Genomic DNA, 19,140 nt, shown 5'->3' with positions numbered 1-19,140 from the left:
AGAATGGATGGCAGGGGGCAAAGGGTACGGCAGGTATATGTTTATAGTGGGTTGAGAGAGCCAGTGGAGGAAATGGAGAGAACTGAGAGCTATTTGGGAGGCAGAAAATCAGGACTTGGTGATGGATTGGAAGCTGAGGGAGAGAGAAGCTTTAGCTTTCTGGCTTTGGCATTTGGATGGATGGTAGTAGATGGCAGATTTATTGATGAAGAACTCTGGAGGTTTCAGGGAAAGATCAAAATATGTTTGTCTGTAGTTCAGAAAAGTGGTATGGCCTGGAAATACAAATTTGGGAGTAGTTGATATACAGCTGAAATACAGGTATTTTAAAGCCTTGAGAGCAGAGAACAACACCTGGAGAAAGAGTGTGGAATGAGAAGAGAGCCCAGGATCAAGCTCTGGAGAACAACATGAAGACTAAGAGTAGAGGACGGAGGCCATCAAAAGGGCAAAAAAAAAAAAAAAAAAAGGGTAGTTCTGGAATCTGGAGGGAAAACCATGAGCGTAGTGTCACAGAAGGCTGGAGAAAAAATTGCTTCAAGAAAGACGTGCTCTATCTCATAGAATAATGGTGAGTGCGAGAGTACGAAAAAGACTAAGTGCACATTCGAGGAAAATGGCAGTCCCTGGTCCTCTTAGTAAGAATAGTTTGAAGAAGTATTTTTGCAATCTGCCATGCCCTATTCCAATCATGCCCTTCTCTCTGATTAAAAAACAAACAAAAAAGCAAAAGCTATTCTCTTTCCTTTTGCTTTGAAACTGGTAGCACTCCTACTCCAAGGTGAGAAATTGCCCTTCACATAAAATCAGTTCAGAACCTCTTGCATTTCCTTCCTCATTGTACTCTCATATGACAACCTCCTCGTCTTCTTAGGAAGATTCATCTCAAGGGGACAGACTTAAAATGGTTGTTCTTTCTCACCACTGTTACTTCGCGACAATCATAACTCCTTCACTTCTGGAGGCCAAAAGGTCACAATCAATATCAGCAGGCCAAAACCAGTGTGGGTAGGGCTGCGCTCCTCTGGATGAATTAGGGGAGAATCTGTTCCTTGCTTCTTCCACCTCCTGGTGGCTGGCTGCCAGCATTTCCTTGGCTTGTGGCCACATGACACCAACCTATGACTTGACTGTCACATTGCCTTCTCTTCCAAAATCTCCGTCTCCCTTTTTTTTTTTTTTTTAAAGATTTTATTTATTCAGTTTTTCCCCCCCAAAGCCCCAGTAGATAGTTGTTATGTCATAGGTTCACATCCTTCTAGTTGCTGTACGTGGGACTCGGCCTCGCGTTGGACGGAGAAGTGGTGCCTCGGGGCGCTCCCGGGATCCGAACCCGGGCCGCCAGCATCAGAGCGCGCGCACTTAACCGCTAAGCCACGGAGCCGGCCCTCCGTCTCCCTTTAATAAGGACACATAATTGCATTTAAGGCCCACACAAATAATCCAGGATACTCTCCTTATTTCAAAATCCTTAATTTAATTACTTCTAAAGAACCCTCTCCTTTTTTGTTTTGCCATAGAAGGAAACACCCACAGGTTCCAGGGATTAGGATGAAGATATATTTTGGATGGGCCGTTTCAGCCTACTACAGAAGTTAGGAGTAAAATATGGACTAGGAAGACTACTCTCTTCTGCCTCCCCAGCATCCCTATATGACCTGAAAATCAAGATGTTTCCAATCATACTCAACTCATCCCTGAAACTGGCAACTGTTCTCTATTACTGTCAATATCCCCACCAATCCTCTGCGAGTTTATCTTTACAACTCTGGAATTATCTTAATGCCCACTAGATTACCAAGCAAGGTCTTACTAAACCTTCCTTAACAAAAATGCCTCTGAAGGCTTCCTTTTGACTCTCTTGCCTCTAGCCTGTCACTTTTCTAGACCATCCATTATTGGACTTTTTGTTGTTGAGTCTTAATAGTTCATTACGATAGTATCTGCACCAGAAGCACAAAGGTTTCTGATTTTGATGAAATCCTATTTATCTAATTTTCCTTTTGTTGCTAGTGTTTATGGTGCCATAATTAAGAAATCATTGCCAAATTCAAGGTCATAAAGATTTGCCCTTGTTTTCTGCTAAGAATTTTGTAGTTTTAGCTTTTTTTTTTTTTAATTTTTATTTATTTATTTTCCCCCAAAGCCCCAGTAGATAGTTGTATGTCATAGTTGCACATCCTTCTAGTTGCTGTATGTGGGACGTGGCCTCAGCATGGCCGGAGAAGCGGTGGGTCGGTGCGCACCCGGGATCCGAACCCGGGCCGTCAGCAGCAGAGCGCGCGCACTTAACCACTAAGCCACGGGGCCGGCCCCTAGCTCTTAAATTTTGGTGTTTAGTCCTTTTTTTTTGGTGAGGAAGATTGGCCCTGAGCTAACATCTGTTGCCAATCTTCCTCTTTTTGCTTGAGGAAGACTGTCACAGAGCTAACATCTGTGCCAATCTTCCTCTATTTTGTATGTGGGACACCACCATAGCATGGCTTGATGAGCAGTGTGTAGGTCCACACCCAGGATCTGAACCCACGAAACCTGGACCGCCAAAGCAGAGTGCACGAACTTAACCACTACACCACCAGGCCGGCTCCAAATCTTTAGTCCACTTTGTGTTAATTTTTGTATATGGTGTGAGGTAGAGGTACCACCTCATTCTTTTGCATGTGGATATCTAGTTTTCCTAGCACCATTTGTTGAAGAGACTGTTCTTTCCTTATTGAATGGTCTTGGACACCACTGTCAAAAATCCATTGGCCACAGATATATGGATTTATTTCTGGACTCTCAATTCTATCCCATTGATCAGTATGTCTATCCTTTATGCCAGTACCGTTATTAATGTAGCTTTGTGTAAATTTTAGAATAGGGAAGTATGAGTCTTCCAAACTTTCTTTTTTTCAAGATTGTTTTGGCTTTCAGGGTCCCTTCCAATTCCATTATGAATTTAAGATTGACTTTCCCATTTCTGCAAAAATAGGCCATTGGGATTTTGATAGGTATTGCACTGAGTCTGTAGATTGCTTTGGGGGAATACTGCCATTTTAACAACATTAGTTCTTCCAATCCATGAATATAGGATGTCGTTCCATTTATTTAGGTCTTAGTTAATTTCTTTCAGCAATATTTTGTAGTTGTCAGTGTATAAGTCTTGCACCTCCTTGGTTAAATTTATTCCTAGGTGTTTTACTGTCAGACACTATTGTAAATGGAATTGCTTTCTTTATTTCCTTTTTGGATTGTTCATTGTGCTAGTGTACAGAAATACAACAGATTTTTATGTGTTGATCTTCTATCTTACAACTTCACTGAATTTATTAGCTCTAACAGATTTTTTGTGGATTCTTTAGGATTTTCTATATATAAGATCATATTATCTGTGAACAGTTTTACTTTACCTTTTCCAACTTGGATGCCTTTTATTTCTTTTTCTTGCCTAATTACAACAGACTGACTGCACTTTTAAGCAAAAAATTAGAAAGAATCATTCTAGGCTTGCCATTTTAGCATGGTTTTGAAAGTCTACATAGAAATGTAGACATATTACTTCCCACATCCGTAGACAGTATTTCATGAAAAGGACAAGGAAACACATTAGTCTTTGTAGCTAAAGAACAGACACCATACAAACATTCCAGTGTCAACAGCATTTTAAATTATGAATAGTATAAAACAGATTTTTGCACTTGTTTTGCACTGAATTATCTTTAGGACATTTTAAAATAATGAAACAATAGAAACAAATTTGAGAAGCAATTTTCACCTTTAAAATTTATTACAGAAGCTATACATACAAAATGAAATCCTAGTTATACAAGATGAATATGGAATAAGTTATAATAAACTTCAACAAAAATGAGTACGTGTGTGTGTGTGTGAATCCAGGAACATACACATAGTATGTAAATATTTCCAGTGACTGACATTGCTTTATGCATTACATCAGACAGTATCTACTAATTAAGGTATCTGAATTACTGAGTTTTAGAAGGCTTTAAATACAATATCCATATAAATCAACATCAAAAGGCAGCTCAACTTTGAAACTGTATTAGAATCCGGAATCTCTCATATGAGATCATTATCCCCTATTCCTCTGAAATAAGTTTCCAACAGAAGCTGTTTTACAAACTAATATTAGAATGTCTCCTAAAAAAAAAAAAAAATATGCATGGTGGTGAATGGTTTTATTGTTTTAAGAAAGAAATGTATTTTTGGTATCATTAATACAAAATTTATAATATTTATATTTATATAATTGTATATAAAAGGTATCTATAGAATACAACCTAAGCACAAATTTAGAAAGATATAAACAGTTTTCAAATATAAAAACTCTGTGCTTTTAAAAAGCTGTTTAACAAAGTAGTTATTAATACATTTTTTGTGTGTATAATCATAAAAGTAAACCAAAAATATTTAAAACCTTTATTAACCCAAATTAGGATTATATAAATGTTTATATAAAAAGCATTAATTTTGACATTCAAGTACAGAATTGTGGTGCAGCCAGAAGTTGTTCAAGAGTCCTCTCGCAAATCATGACTTGAACACTGGCTTTTAAGTGAATGGGCAGGGGAAGCTAAAGGCAGATGGGAGTTGGGCACTGAGGAAAACAAAGACAACAGAAACAATGGCAAAGACACAACAGTTAAGTAAATTTCTAGTCTGATACAATAAACTATTTTTAGGAAGGATAAAATTAAAAGTGCTTAAAACAAAAAATGTCCATGTCACTAATTACTTCTAAGTGCCATAAAACATTAGTTATCAAAATAACTTTATTACGAGTTGGCCACACTTCAACTACTGATATGCCACAGCATTACTATTACTATGCCTTGTTCAATCCAACCTCCAATATTTATCACTTATCTCTGTAATTTATCTTACATATGTACATAAATATCAGGAAAGTTTAAATATTTTTATTTACTATTTTACTCTTTTCCTTAAAGATGCAGGATTTCATCTTGCATCAGTTATGTGGACATGACTAAGGTGAATTAAATAGGAAATGAATATAAAGAATATTTGATACCATGACATCATGATCTGGAACAACTGAAGTTTTCTACCTCTTGCTCCATTTTCTAGATAAAGGGTAGGAAGGAAAAATAGTAAGTTTCAATATGGAAAAAAAGCTAAAGAAACATTACTCCATTGCTGTTTTGTTTTTTTCAGTAAACAACCTTAAGGATATTATTATTATTACCCATGTATATATCTGATGGTGAAAACAGAAATTTAGTTTAGTATTTAAGACTATCACATAAACTGATATCACTGATGGGACTTCATTATTTATTTATTTATTTATTTATTTATTTATTTAAAGATTTTATTTATTCACTTTTTTCCCCCCAAAGCCCCAGCAGATAGTTGTATGTCATAGGTTCACATCCTTCTAGTTGCTGTACGTGGGACTCGGCCTCGCGCTGGACGGAGAAGTGGTGCCTTGGGGCGCGCCCGGGATCCGAACCCGGGCCGCCAGCATCAGAGCGCGCGCACTTAACCGCTAAGCCACAGAGCCGGCCCGGGACTTCATTATTTAAATCCCTTTGAAATGAGCCTGAGATGTGTTCACTTTATGTTAAATTCAAATAGTTATTATCAAGGCACTTATAGATATTAATATTTTATATTTTGTAGGTATCAGTATTACATATATATTATACTATGTAGGTACCACAGTATACTTTAGTAAGTATACTAAACAGTATACATATTATATATTAGTAGGTATATAGTAGCTACCAGTAATATATATATTATACAATGTAGGTATCATTCAATATCTATTTTTAAAAGTTAGTACTCTAATCCTCACTATAAAGCAAGATTAAGTAAAGACAAATAGGTCTATCTTAAGTCTACCTTAAAAAGGAGCTACATATCTTCATTAATACACACACAACATAAAGATTTTTCATAGTTTACTGATACTATAGTTCCACTGTTTATTAAAGAAACACAAACTAATGAAGTGCTAGATTAAAAAAAGTACAGGGCTGGGCCGGCCTGGTGGTGTAGTGGTTAAGTTCGTGCACTCCGCTTCAGCAGCCCAGGGTCTGCAGGTTCAGATCCTGGGTGCAGAACTACAGCACCACTTATCAAGCCATGTTGTGGCAGGCGTCCCACATACAAAAAGGAAGATGAGCACAGATGTTAGCTCAGGGTCAATCTTCCTCAGCAAAAAGAGGAGGATTGGCAGTGGATGTTAGCTCAGGGCTAAACTTCCTCACCAAAAAAAAAAAAGTATGGAACTCAGTTGTACCTAGAAATAATCCATAACCCACATATGGAAAAATGGTCTTTAAAAATTCTTATAAAATGGGGCTGGCCTGGTGGCGTAGTGGTTAAGTTTGCACACTCCGCTTCAGTGGCCTGGGGTTTGTGGGTTCAGATCCCAGGTGCAGACCTACACACCGCTCATCAAGCCATGCTGTGGAGGCGTCCCACATATAAAAATAGTGGAGGACTGGCATACATGTTAGCTCAGGGCCACTCTTGCTCAAGCAAAAAGAGGAAGATTGGCAACAGGTATTAGCTCAGGGCCAAGCTTCCTCACTAAAAAAAAAAAAAATTTTCTTATAAAATCATTTGTTAGATAAATTAGTTTACCTGAATAAGTGTTGTTTTGTCATAGTCCCTGCGATGTTGATAAATACACTGGCTGATTACTGCGTACAAATTTTCCAGCTGAAAAATATTGTATTCTTGACTTTTTTTAATGACAGTCTTCAAAAGATTCTAAAAGAAAACGTGAGTGTTTACATATATAAGAGATCAATTTCCTGAGACAAGATATTTCAATTTTGAAGATTTTGGAAATTTCTAGCATATAAGCCAGAGAGAGGGCAGACCAAGTCATTTGACAAGACATGGCAGCCTCTAATAGCAGCCGTGACATTTAGCCGTTGTTAACTTTATCATTATTCTATGATCCTGGCCTCTGCTCCAGGTAACTCTCATTCTAAAGACTACCTGAGGAGGTTGCGAATTTCAATTCTAGCCATAAATCTCTACAGACAAATTAAAAAATAATCTCAAACTAGATTAACAGGAAAAAAAGCAAAGTTTTTGCAAGTCATTTTATAGTACACAAGCACATGAAAACTAATTCCATTATGTGAAACAAAAAGAGATAGTGCATAAATGGTGAACTACCTCACCACATCAGGGTTCTTTTTCTCATAAAAAGGATTTTCCATCTGCTCAGTGTTTTTTCTCATGATTGAAATGAACTCACTGGATTTCCATGATTCTTCAAGTCTGGCCCTACCAGGATATGCCATTACATATCACAGTTAACAAAAACATGCCATTATGGTTAAGTAAAAACCAACTGAAATGGTCATAGGTAATGGTCATTAAAACAATGTATGGATCAACGATGTAGACAAGTATCTTAAAAACTATAATATCAACGTACTAGCCACCTCCAACCAGCACCTTTATGAAAGTTATTTCATACCAAGTTTATCCTTTCATAAAAGATAATTATTGCATGGCAAACTGACATAATGCACTATTACACTCCCTTTTGGTGGGTTATGCTACTAATCTGCACAATGAAAGCATTATGATTTCAATTTACATACTTTTAATCGCTCATGGTCCACAACAAGTGAGGGTGTAGGTTGAGAAAGAATTGCCAAAGCCTTCTCAACACTGATGAGCTGCTGCTGTTCTACTTGGGACCGTCTAGCTCGAGTCATTCGCAGAACACACATTTCTAGAATGAAAAATTAAATAATTATTATTTGGTTCACAGACATTATAATGCCTAAAATAAATATTAGGCAGATTAAATAGCAGACACCAATTCTGGCTTATTGACTTTACTGTAAGATTAAGATGCTGCCACTTAAGCACTCAAAAATTAAGGACATTTGAGAAGTATTTCTTTTTTTTAAATTTTATTTATTTATTTATTTTCCCCCCAAATCCCTAGTAGATAGCCGCATGTCATAGCTGCACATCCCTCTAGCTGCTGCACGTGGGACGCGACCCCAGCATGGCCGGAGAAGCGGCGCATCAGTGCGCACCCGGGATCCGAGAAGTATTTCTCAAATTGAGTATTTCAAGGGATCCTCAACAGGCTAGACTGTCTTCTACTTATGCATAAGACTCACAGACTTTAATACGGTTTTATTTTTTTTAATTTTTTTCATAGTATTGCCTAAAGTCCATTTGTATAAGAAAACATCAATCAAAAATAAATATTTCAAAAATAAAAAAAAAAAAGACTCACAGACTTTAAAAGCTGGAAGGGATCTCAGTAATCTAGAATAGGAGTTGCAAACTACTACCCATAGGTCAAATCTGGCCTACCGCTATAAGCAAAGTTTTATTAGAACACAATCAGAGCCAGCCCCATGGCTTAGTGGTTAAGCGCTCGTGCTCCGCTGCTGGCGGCCCGGGTTCGGATCCCGGGCGCGCACCGACGTACCGCTTCTCCAGCCATGCTGAGGCCGCGTCCCACATACAGCAACTAGAAGGATGTGCAGCTATGACATACAACTATCTGCTGGGGCTTTGGGGGAAAAATAAATAAATAAAATTTAGAACACAATCATGTCTGTTTTACATATGTGTGTCAATGTGGCTTTTCCAGCAGGGTTGAGTAGTTGTGAGAGAGACTGTATGGCTAAATATTTACTATCTGGCCCTTTACAGAAAAAGTTTGCCTATCCCTGATCTATAACAATCTACTCACTGATAGATGAGAAAAATGAGGCCAAGAGAGGTGAAGAGACTTTTCTAAGGTCAGCATACCTAACTGTTTTAAGAGCCAGGACAAGAACCCAAATCTGATACATAAACAAGTACCTGTCCCACTAAATAGCGTCTTTTGAAAAAAGATAATGATAAAAGAAAAATAAAACAACTTGGAACGCAAACAAAACATACTAAATTATATAGCCAATGGATTAACATTTAAAATATCCACACTGGAAAGGCTGTATCCTAGTCCATTCTGTTATTACTCAAACACATTAGAACTCATTTCAAGGAAGTCCTGGAAAAAGATTTACCTACAGCATAAAAGGCACTGAAAAAAAACAGTCTCTAACTTAGTCAATACTTGTTTTTGACCAAAATAAATTTTTGATTGTTACCCCTCTTTGTGCTTCGTAAGATGAAATAACATTTGGCTTTTCCAAAAACCAAAAATCTACTGCCGAAGGTCCAAAAAGATTCAGATAGAAGACGATTCCAAATGAAAAACTTTGGGAGCAGGATAACTGAAATAAATGTAAATCTTGGACTTAACGTACAATAGGGATAGAGGAATGATGGAGGTAAGTAACAGTTGTTCTACATCACTCAGCAAGAAGCACAGGAAACTGCTTATCTTGCTTAAAAATAAGAGAGTATCCTGCCAGCTTTTAAAAACTGGCTTTAAAAAAGCCAAGCACTTGGCTACATGCTTACATGGATTCAGTCGTCAAAATATCTCATTGCCCTGCAACTATCTACTCCAATTTTGCAGATGAGAAAACTAGGGCCGGCCCCGTGGCTTAGCAGTTAAGTGCGCGCGCTCTGCTGCTGGCGGCCCGGGTTCGGATTCCGGGCGCGCACCGACGCACTGCTTCTCCGGCCATGCTGAGGCCGTGTCCCACATACAGCAACTAGAAGGATGTGCAGCTATGACATACAACTATCTACTGGGGCTCTGGGGAGAAAAAATAAATAAATAAAATCTTAAAAAAAAAAAAAAGAAAAGAAAACTGAGGCTGACAGGTCAAGAACCTTGCCCAAGGTCACAAGCTACTAAGTTGTGGACTAGGGGTCAAATCCAGGTCTGTTTGATGCTATAGTATGCTTTTAACAACAGTGATTTACTAGCTCAATAGTTATTAAGTAAAGATAATGCTATTTTTCCTCATTAATTAACACCTGCACTATGAAAGACAAGTAAAAAGGAATAAATTGAGAGGGTAATTAGTTGCTTAAGAACCCTGAGTAATTGGGGCCAGCCCAGTGACGCAAGCGGTTAAGTGTGCACGCTCCACTGCGGTGGCCCGGGGTTCGCTGGTTTGGATGCTGGGTGCGCACCGACGCGCCACTTGGCAAGCCATGCTGTGGCGGCGTCCCATATAAAGTGGAGGAAGATGGGCACGGATGTTAGCCCAGGGCCAGTCTTCCTCAGCAAAAAGAGGAGGATTGGCAGATGTTAGCTCAGGGCTGATTTTCCTCACACACACACACACACAAAAAAGAACTCTGAGTAAAACATCTTTTAAAATCAGTAAGTTGCTTAATTGAGAGACTTACCTTTTGCTTCATTTTCATCAGAAATATCTATTATCTGTGAGCTAGAAGCATCTCCATTGCAAACAATCTTATCTTTCCTCAATTCTGTACATACTGTAATCTTCCCAGATTCTTCAAGTTCATTCTCAATACCACAAATATCTGAATTATTATTTCCCAATTCCATTTTGCTTTCAGAGGCATTTTGCTGCTTCTCATTTTCTTCCATTGAAGACTCTCCTGTGTTTCCAGTCTCATTGTGGTCTACGCTTGTATCTTGATTTTCCTCTGTATCACTCTCAATTTTGTCATTCACGACATGTTGGCTATCATCTTTTGTCTGTGAAATCCTCCTTCGTTTTTTTATGGTACCTAAATACCACTTCGACTTTTTGCGGATTTTTCTCTTCAACTGAGCTTCAAAGAATTTAAAGAAAAAAGATAAAAGAACATTCAACAATCTTCTAAAGTCTAAGTAAATGGGAAAAAAAAAAAATCTCTTGAGATATGAGGATAGAAAGTTTAAGAAACCACCATAGTTTTGTATGGTTAGAATATAGAAACAAAAGTAGAGATTACCATGAGAAGAAGGTAGAGAAGTGGGCAATAACCTGTCATTCTAAGGAGTTTGGATTTTATTTTGAATAATTTTTTAAAAATCTTAATTTTAAGGAAGGAAATTACATCTGTTTGATGTATATATTAGAAAGATCACTTTGGCAGTAGTATGAGGAACAAACTGCAGGAAGGGCAAGACTAAAAATGGCCTACACTTACTGAGTGCTTAGCATATAGCAGGAACTCTTCTAAGACCATTATGTGTACTAACTCACTGAAATTTCACTTTAACCTGAGCAGGTTTACTACTATTATCAACATCACTTTAGAGAGGAAGAAACTAAGATATACAGAGATTAAACATTTTGTCTAGACTAGATATAGTATAACCACACTGCAACATTATGTTTGAGAGATTCATTTATACTGTTATATGTACTTGAAGATTAATCATTCTCACTGTTGTATAAGAATCCACGTTTTTTCATTCTACTATTGATGGGCGTTTGGGTTGCTCCCAGTGTTGGGCTATTATGAATATTGGTTCTATGAACATTATTATTATTATTTTTTTTGTGAGGAAGATCAGCCCTGAGCTAACATCCATGCTAATCCTCCTCTTTTTGCTGAGGAAGACCAGCTCTGAGCTAACATCTATTGCCAATCCTCCTCCTTTTTTTTTTTCCCCCAAAGCCCCAGTAGATAGTTGTACGTCATAGCTACACAACCTTCTAGTTGCTGTATGTGGGACGCAGCTTCAGCATGGCCGGACAAGCGGTGCGTCGGTGCGCGCCCAGGATCCGAAGCCCGGGCCACCAGTAGCGGAGGGCGCGCACTTAACCACTAAGCCACGGGGCCGGCCCTCTATGAACATTCTTATACATGTCTTTTTGTGAACATAACGTATGCAGTCCTGCTGGGTATATAGCTAGGAATGGATTGTTTTAAGGGAGTTATTTTTCATGTCAATTTCCATATATAAACTTGCTTAAAGTTGATTTGACCAAGAGCATTCTGGCAGTGGAAGTCTCTCACTGGTTTGCCTTTCTAATCCTCCCTTTCTCAGCTGCCTCCTCCCATTTTTACAAAAGACAGACTTACTCTATCTATTTCAAATCAGTTACCCCAGATAGATAAACGTGGAATACAATAAGGGAAGGTTCCAACCCCAGCAAAACACACGTACACACAGAATTTTAAAAATTCTGTTTAAAAGCATTGGAGATCTAACAAGGCATTGAGGAATTGTGGCACCCAAATACGGGAAAACAAATGCATAGTTGAGAGGCTAAGAAGCTGAGGAGAGTCTGACACTCATGGGGCTTAAAGAGCAAAAATTGGAATTAAGAGCCTACCAAGTAAGGAGGCCTCAGGAAAACCTACAGGGTTTGGGTTGGTATCCTGTGAAGTTATACCCTAAGAATAAGGAGAAACAGAAACTAGACCAAGATTTATAGGGAATGAAAATCAGTTTCAAATCACGTCAATCCACAACTAGATGAAGGTGAACTGGGATTGCAAGTGGTACATCATTAGAAATCTGGATTTAATTTCAAGAATGCAAAGTTGCTTTAATATTAACAAAAACCAATGTAATTCACTACATCAATATAAATAAAGGAAACTGAGGGGAAAAGTAAACGGCAGTAGAAGAGCATAAAGGTTACAATTCCATACATAAAAATTACCCAAGCACACTTACCAGGAGTGCTGCAAGCCAGAGGAGTACTGGGTGTCTTTAGCTTTTCATTCTGCTCTGGATCTGATCTTTTATCACCAACAGCAGCGGAATTTTGCTTCGGCATCACATGGTAGTAAGATGGGGCATATTTGGAGGAGCTACAACCTTGTAAACAGACGTGGGATGTCAAATCAAATTTCCAGATTTCAAAATTACATGATTAATTAAAAGGACTCAATACACTACATCAGAAGCATCTTTTTCTCATGAAAAATCATTTTCCTACCTCTCTTCTTTCTAGATTCCTGAATTTCTTCACAAAGCTGTTCAAAGTCTTCATCAAGTTCTTCTTTAATTATTGCATAGGCAGTATCTCTTAAAGCACAGGCTCTATGCCTAATAAGACGATCTGAGAAATGAATAAAGAATACAATTTAAAATTTCTCCTTTTAATAATTTACCAAAAATAAACTCAACATATTGGGCTAAGATTGCAGTCGTTATAATTTTTTTACTTTTACCATGAATAGTAAAAGTTACTGGAATTGTGTATTTCTGTTTTTGGTGCTATTTAATCTAATGTTCTGGACATCTGATTCAATATGGCAGATTAAACCCAAACAATTTTATTGCTCTGTCCTATCCAGATTCCTTTGAAATACCAGAAAAAAATATAAGAATCAAACAATAGTAAGACTAAACAACAACACAACAATATAATGACAACAAAAAACAGTAAGGGAGGCAGCTGGCCCGGTGGCACAGCGGTTAAGTGCACATGCTCCACTTCAGCGGCCCAGGGTTCGCAGGTTTGGATCCCGGGTGCGCACCATAGCATCGCTTGTTTGTCAAGCCATGCTGTAGTGGCGTCCCATATAAAGTGGAGGAAGATGGGCACGGATGTTAGCCCAGGGCCGATCTTCCTCACCAAAAAAAACCAAAAACAGTAAGAAAGGCTATCAGTGTCATTAGTGAACCAGGGATGTAAAAAAATTTTGGAAGAGATACAGAGGATGTTACAGCATTGACAGAGAAACTAAACAAAGACAGTGAAAGAGCAACCCTACACAGGAAACTGGAAAAAGTCCTAAACTCAGAGTCCAAGCACTGTAAACTGGGATACACTGAGGCAGAAGGCAGATAATAAGTGAATGCCAGATTGCTTGAATGCCGGGATCAGTCCCCCTCACAGGGCAGTAGGCTGCAGTATTCACATCTAGGTTACAGTTGACAGCAATAGCTACAACATCAGAAGGGATGTTGCAGGGGGCTTCTGACATGGCATCTGGGACTGAAGAAAGGCAGGGCAAAGTCTAAGCATTAGTTTCTGAAGTGTGGTAGCATTGGCATCAACTAGGAGCTTGTCAGAAATGCAAATTCTCAGGCCCTACCTTACATTTACAGAATCCAAAACTATGGAGATGGAGCCCAGCAATCTGTATTTTAACAAGTCCTTTAGGTGATTCTGATGCCTGCTAAAGTCTGAACACTACTGGTCTAAAGTAATTTTAGATTGTCACAATGGAAAGAATGAGAAGCAGCAGCAGCACGATTGCAATTAAACAGAAAAAGCCCTCTGCCTCAAGGGTAAATGCTTCCTTCTTTCTACAATTAAGGGGTGTTACCAGCTTGGTGGCCTGTTTCCCACTGCTTAACTCCAGAACTCTGAACTATTGGGAAAAGCCTAGGGAAGGTGGGGTAGAGGACTGGGAGGGGAAGAATAGTAGGCTTTTCAATTGTTGAAGAAACTCTCAGTAGGTCCCTATGCTAATCTATCTAATTTATAAGAACTACAAATTTACAGTCGTGTGCTGCCTAACAACATTTTGATCAACGACAGACCGCATATACAATAGTGGTCTCAACATTAGTACCAAACAGCCGAGGTGTGTAGTAGGCTATATCGTCTAGGTTTGTGTAAGTACACTCCTTTATTTATATATGATGTTTGCACAATAATGAAATCACCTCACAACACATTTCTCAGAACGTATCTTCATCGTTAAGCGATGCATGACTGCAAAAACAGAAAGCCAACATACTGGAGGAAAGAGTTAATGCAGGAAACAGAACCATTAAAAAAAAATATATTATCCACTGAAAGAGTTAAGGATACTGCATTCATAAAACAAGAATAGAAAGCTAGAAAAAAGAAGCGCTTGAGAAAGAATATTTTTTGGAAATGAACAAGTTTATATCAAATACGTAGATATCTGAATATATCGTTATATATATATATGAACAAATATATCATTTTTTTTTTTTAAAGATTTTATTTATTTAATTTTTCCCCCCAAAGCCCCAGTAGACAGCTGCACGTCACAGCTGCACATCCTTCCAGCCGCTGCACGCGGGACCCAGCCCCAGGATGGACGGAGAAGCGGCGCCTCGATGCGCACCCGGGATCCGAACCCAGGCCACCAGCATTGCAGCGCGCGCACTCAACCACCAAGCCACAGGACCGGCCCAACAAATATATCATTTAAAAAACCCCTTACTTGATAAATTTTATTTATTAATAGACTGGGTAGGTGAGGGTGGAATGGGTATGTGCATAGAAAAGGTCTGGAAACATATCCCCAAACTTAACAGCATCCATCTTCGGAGAAAGGAAATAGGGAACCTAGTTTTTAAAATATTATTACCAAGTATTACACTGCATTACTTTTTTAACAAAAATTATAATGGTCTTAACCAAGAAAATCCTTTCAAACCTATTTTATTACAGAGAAGTGTTTATTTTTCCACTTTGAGAAAGAGCATCGATATACAAAGAAAACAAGCTAAGTTGTTATCCAATTTCATGTCTCATTAGAGGACATATGTAATTGTTAATAAACCCAGGGATTTTGGAATGAAAGAAACCTGCATTCACATTCTGCCTCTACTACCTCCTGGCAGTATGACCCTGAATAAGTTTTTAAACTTCTCTAAACTTCACTTTCCTCAACTATAAAATGAGGGGTAAGGTTGTTATGAGAATTAAAGGGCCCTGTGAATGAAAAATGTTAGTGATCTATCACCTGGCATAAAATTAACCTTCAATAAGTGTTAATAGTCCCCATTCCACCCCTGAAAAAAAAATCCATTAATGCTCACCTCCAGGATCTCGATCTGGATTGTATTCTAAAGCATTACTACAGATTAGATCAATATCACTCAAATAGTCTTTTACAGTCAGATACTTGTGGAGATCAATTTTACTGATTACAGAAGAAAGGTCCATTGGTTGCTTTATTACAGTGACATAATCAGGAACCTAAAATTCAAGCAAATGACCAAATCACTAAATTAACTATGAACATAAAAAACATTTGAGTCAACTTTCTCTTCCAGGCAATACAGGGGAAAGAATACATATATATGACACATTAATAATATACTAATATGAAACCTTTGACACTATTTAAGGCTGGTTTTGTTTTGTATTTATTCCTATTCTTGGGCACCTATATCTCCAGTAACATCCTATACCTCTTTCTTCATCCAAATGCCACCCACTCTTCAATGTCAACTTAAGACCTCACTCTCCAGCTTACTCTAACTGTGCAGGTTAGGATAATATCATGTAGCATTAAGACATTCTCAAACTGCTTCTAGAATGTCTGGGTTGAGCAAAGTTAGTTGTCTATTCTCTGCAGGAAAGGAAAACGCATTACATAGCTCTTGAACTCTCCATTTGCCTAGGACACTACTTGATATGTTTCCATACAGAAAAAACAAGTTCATAGGGTAGAGAAGAAACCACATAAACGATTCAAATATTCTCTGATTTTTAATCATTATAACTTAGAACACATTTGATCCAAAGATTAAATTAATACCTCATCAGGGTCAACAGGTTTGGTAAATACTCTGAATCGCTTGTCAATAGCAAGCCTATGTGTAACATTTCTTAAGAAAATCCTCAGTTCTCTAAATGTATCTTCTTCTTGTTCTTCTAGTCGTTTCACTTCTTCTGCTGTCAGTGGTCTTGGCTCAGGTGGTGGTGCTACTGGAAGAACCTCCAAGGCCTGCAAAACTTCACATGAACAGAAGATTTTAGTTACTACTCTCCCATCATATCAAATGATTCAGTGCACATAGTAGCTAGGCTTTTAGGGGTTATCCTCCTTACATCTGCCAGAAATCACATTTCGAATACTGAAGTGCTACCATAATCTCTACCCCTACATCCCACCCAGCAATAACTGATAACTTGTCATTTGGAATGCTAATTCCTTAGTCATCCTCTGTTCCATTTTAAGACCACTTAAGAGACTACTAAAACTTTGAAAACTATTTTCAAGACAAGAATATTCTAACAATGAAAAAAATCTTTACTACTTAATTTTTTAACTAATAAGAAATTGTGGTGTATTTCCAATACAACAACAGTTTAATTTTGTTTAAACAGATACACACTGAGTACTCAAGATAGAAAGGGGACTATGAGAGTGCTGCCCAGTAAGTTTACAATCTATTAAGCAAGTAAGAGACATAATTATAACATCATCGTAATGTCGTATTAGGAGTATTAAAAAAGTACTATGGGACATAAAGGTAGAAAATTAATTTTGTTTAGCTATGTTAGGGAAGAAAAAACGAGTTATACTAGAAGGACAAGTAGTTCCTTAGGCAGAGATGGGCGATGGGGATAGAAGCAATACTGAGAGAGAGTAAGCATTAATGAAATTATGAAAGGGCAGGAATATATTGTGTATGGTTTAAAGATAGAGTGCTCTGGGGCCAGCCCCGTGGCGTGGTGGTGAAGTTTGCACACTCTGCTTCAGCCCAGGTTCGCGGGTTCAGATCCTGGGCATGGACGTACACCACTTGTCAGCCGTGCTGTGGTGGCGACCCACATATAAAGTAGAGGAAAATTAGCACAGATGTTAGCTCAGGGCTAATCTTCCTCAAGCAAAAAAAAAAAAAAAAAAAAGAGAGAGAGAGGAAGATTGGCAACAGATGTTAGCTCAGGGCGACTCTTCCTCAGCAAAAAAAATAAAATAAAGATAGAGTGCTTTGCAAGGAAAGAAGCCGGGGGAGGGAAGGAGAACAAAAGTGCCAAAAATGGTTTGGAAAGACAGATTGGGGCTATACTATGAATTCTGGCCTAAATTTCACATAGATTGGGGCCACACTATGAAAGCCCTTATATGCTGTAAGAACTTTAGTCTATTTAATGGGAAGCATAGAAGCAGAGGTATCAACCTCATGACTAAAGTTTTGAGCTTATGTTATTAGAAGATGGCAATACCATTAGCTGATATTTTATTCCCACTTTCTTGAAATTATTATATACTAACTTTGATATAAGAACTAACCTGCTTTCTTTTTTGATATAGGAGGCTTAGCAGCTTGCTTTAGAATTAAATCTTCAAAAAATTTTGTCCGTTCTTCTTTACCAGGTAACTGGACATTAAAAATTTCTCCATAATCCCGAATAAATAATTCTTGCACCTTACAAAAGAAAGTAAATGCATTTTATATAGATGTATACACACACATACTATGTATGTATCATTCATTGCAACAGTAGATTATTATGCACATATTTTTAATGACAATCTAAATTGTGTAATAAAGAAATGATTTTTTAAGCAAATCTTTTACGTATGCTGGATTTATGTATAAACAGTATATGCACTAGATTAGTAAGTAAAAAACACAGGATCTCAAGACTCCAAACTACAATTCATATGGTAACTGATTTGGTAATATTTTACTTAAAGGGTTTTGTTGAGATCAATTAATTCACTTTCACAGCCCAAAGTGAGATATGAGAATGAGTGGCTGTTCAAGAAGAATAAAGGCCAGAAAATAAGTGTTGGTGAGCATGTGGAGAAATCAGACCCTTTGTGCTGGTAGGAATGTAAAATGGCGCAGCCACTGTGGAAAACAGTATAGTGGTTCCTCAAAAAGTTAAACACTGAATTACTATGTAACCCAGTATACATATCCAAAAGAACTGAAAACAAAGACTCAAACAGACACTTATATACCAATAATCACAGCAGGATTATTCACAACAGGCAAGAGGTAGGGATTATCCAAAGGTTCATTACTAGATGAATGGATAAACAAAATGTGGTATATAGATATAAAGGACTATTATTTGGCCTTAAAAAGGAATGAAACTCTAACACATGCTACAACATGAATGAACCTTGAAAACATTATGCTAAGTGAAATAAGCCAATCACAAAAGGACAAATACTACATGATTCCACTTATATGAGATATGTGGAATAGGTAAATTCAGAGACGGAAAGTTATTATAACAGAGGTTACCAGGGGCTAGGGGGAGGAGGGAATGGGGAGTAATTGTTTAATGGGTACAGAGTTTCTGTTTGGGATGATGAAAAGTTCTGGAAATGGATAGTGGTGATGGCTGCACACTGTAAATGTACTTAATGCAATGTACTTGATGCCACTGAATTGTACACTTAAAAATGGTTAAAATGGTAAATTTTATGTTATGTATATTTTACTGCCAAAAAAAGAATAAAGGCAAAACAGATGCCAAAAGGATGTTTCTGAACAAACCTGTAGACATTTTCCAGTATTATTAGAGGATAACAATGTTTATTTCTTGTATGATGTTTATGTGCTTTGTTTAGGATATCTCTGATACAGAAAAGTTTACATTCATAGCTTATGAA

At 37.7% G+C, this 19,140-nt stretch overlaps 1 protein-coding gene across 4 annotated transcripts in view; it reads right to left on the bottom strand.

Moving 5' to 3' along the window:
• Nucleotides 1-3,738: 3,738 nt before the first annotated feature.
• Nucleotides 3,739-19,140, bottom strand: part of ATAD2 (ATPase family AAA domain containing 2) — a 62,560-nt gene continuing 47,158 nt past the window's right edge. For 2 of the 4 annotated variants that reach the window (XM_004431095.3, XM_087447481.1), the window contains exons 20-28: nt 17,803-17,938; nt 16,321-16,517; nt 15,596-15,755; nt 12,783-12,905; nt 12,518-12,661; nt 10,279-10,674; nt 7,599-7,732; nt 6,619-6,747; nt 4,409-5,087 (exon numbers count right to left, since the gene is read on the bottom strand). In XM_004431095.3, the coding sequence (XP_004431152.2) occupies nt 5,043-5,087; nt 6,619-6,747; nt 7,599-7,732; nt 10,279-10,674; nt 12,518-12,661; nt 12,783-12,905; nt 15,596-15,755; nt 16,321-16,517; nt 17,803-17,938 (1,464 nt within the window). In that variant the 3' untranslated portion in view covers nt 4,409-5,042. Of the gene's footprint in view, nt 4,144-4,408; nt 5,088-6,618; nt 6,748-7,598; nt 7,733-10,278; nt 10,675-12,517; nt 12,662-12,782; nt 12,906-15,595; nt 15,756-16,320; nt 16,518-17,802; nt 17,939-19,140 lie in introns of those variants that run through there. The other 2 variants (XM_087447478.1, XM_087447480.1) reach the window with 2 other exon arrangements.

This window comes from Ceratotherium simum, chromosome 23, assembly GCF_057802395.1.
Source record: "Ceratotherium simum simum isolate JZ-2026a chromosome 23, ASM5780239v1, whole genome shotgun sequence".
NCBI classification, from domain to species: domain Eukaryota; kingdom Metazoa; phylum Chordata; class Mammalia; order Perissodactyla; family Rhinocerotidae; genus Ceratotherium; species Ceratotherium simum.
The sequence above is the reverse complement of the archived record's forward strand: the minus strand, read 5'-3'. Positions and strand labels throughout refer to the sequence as shown.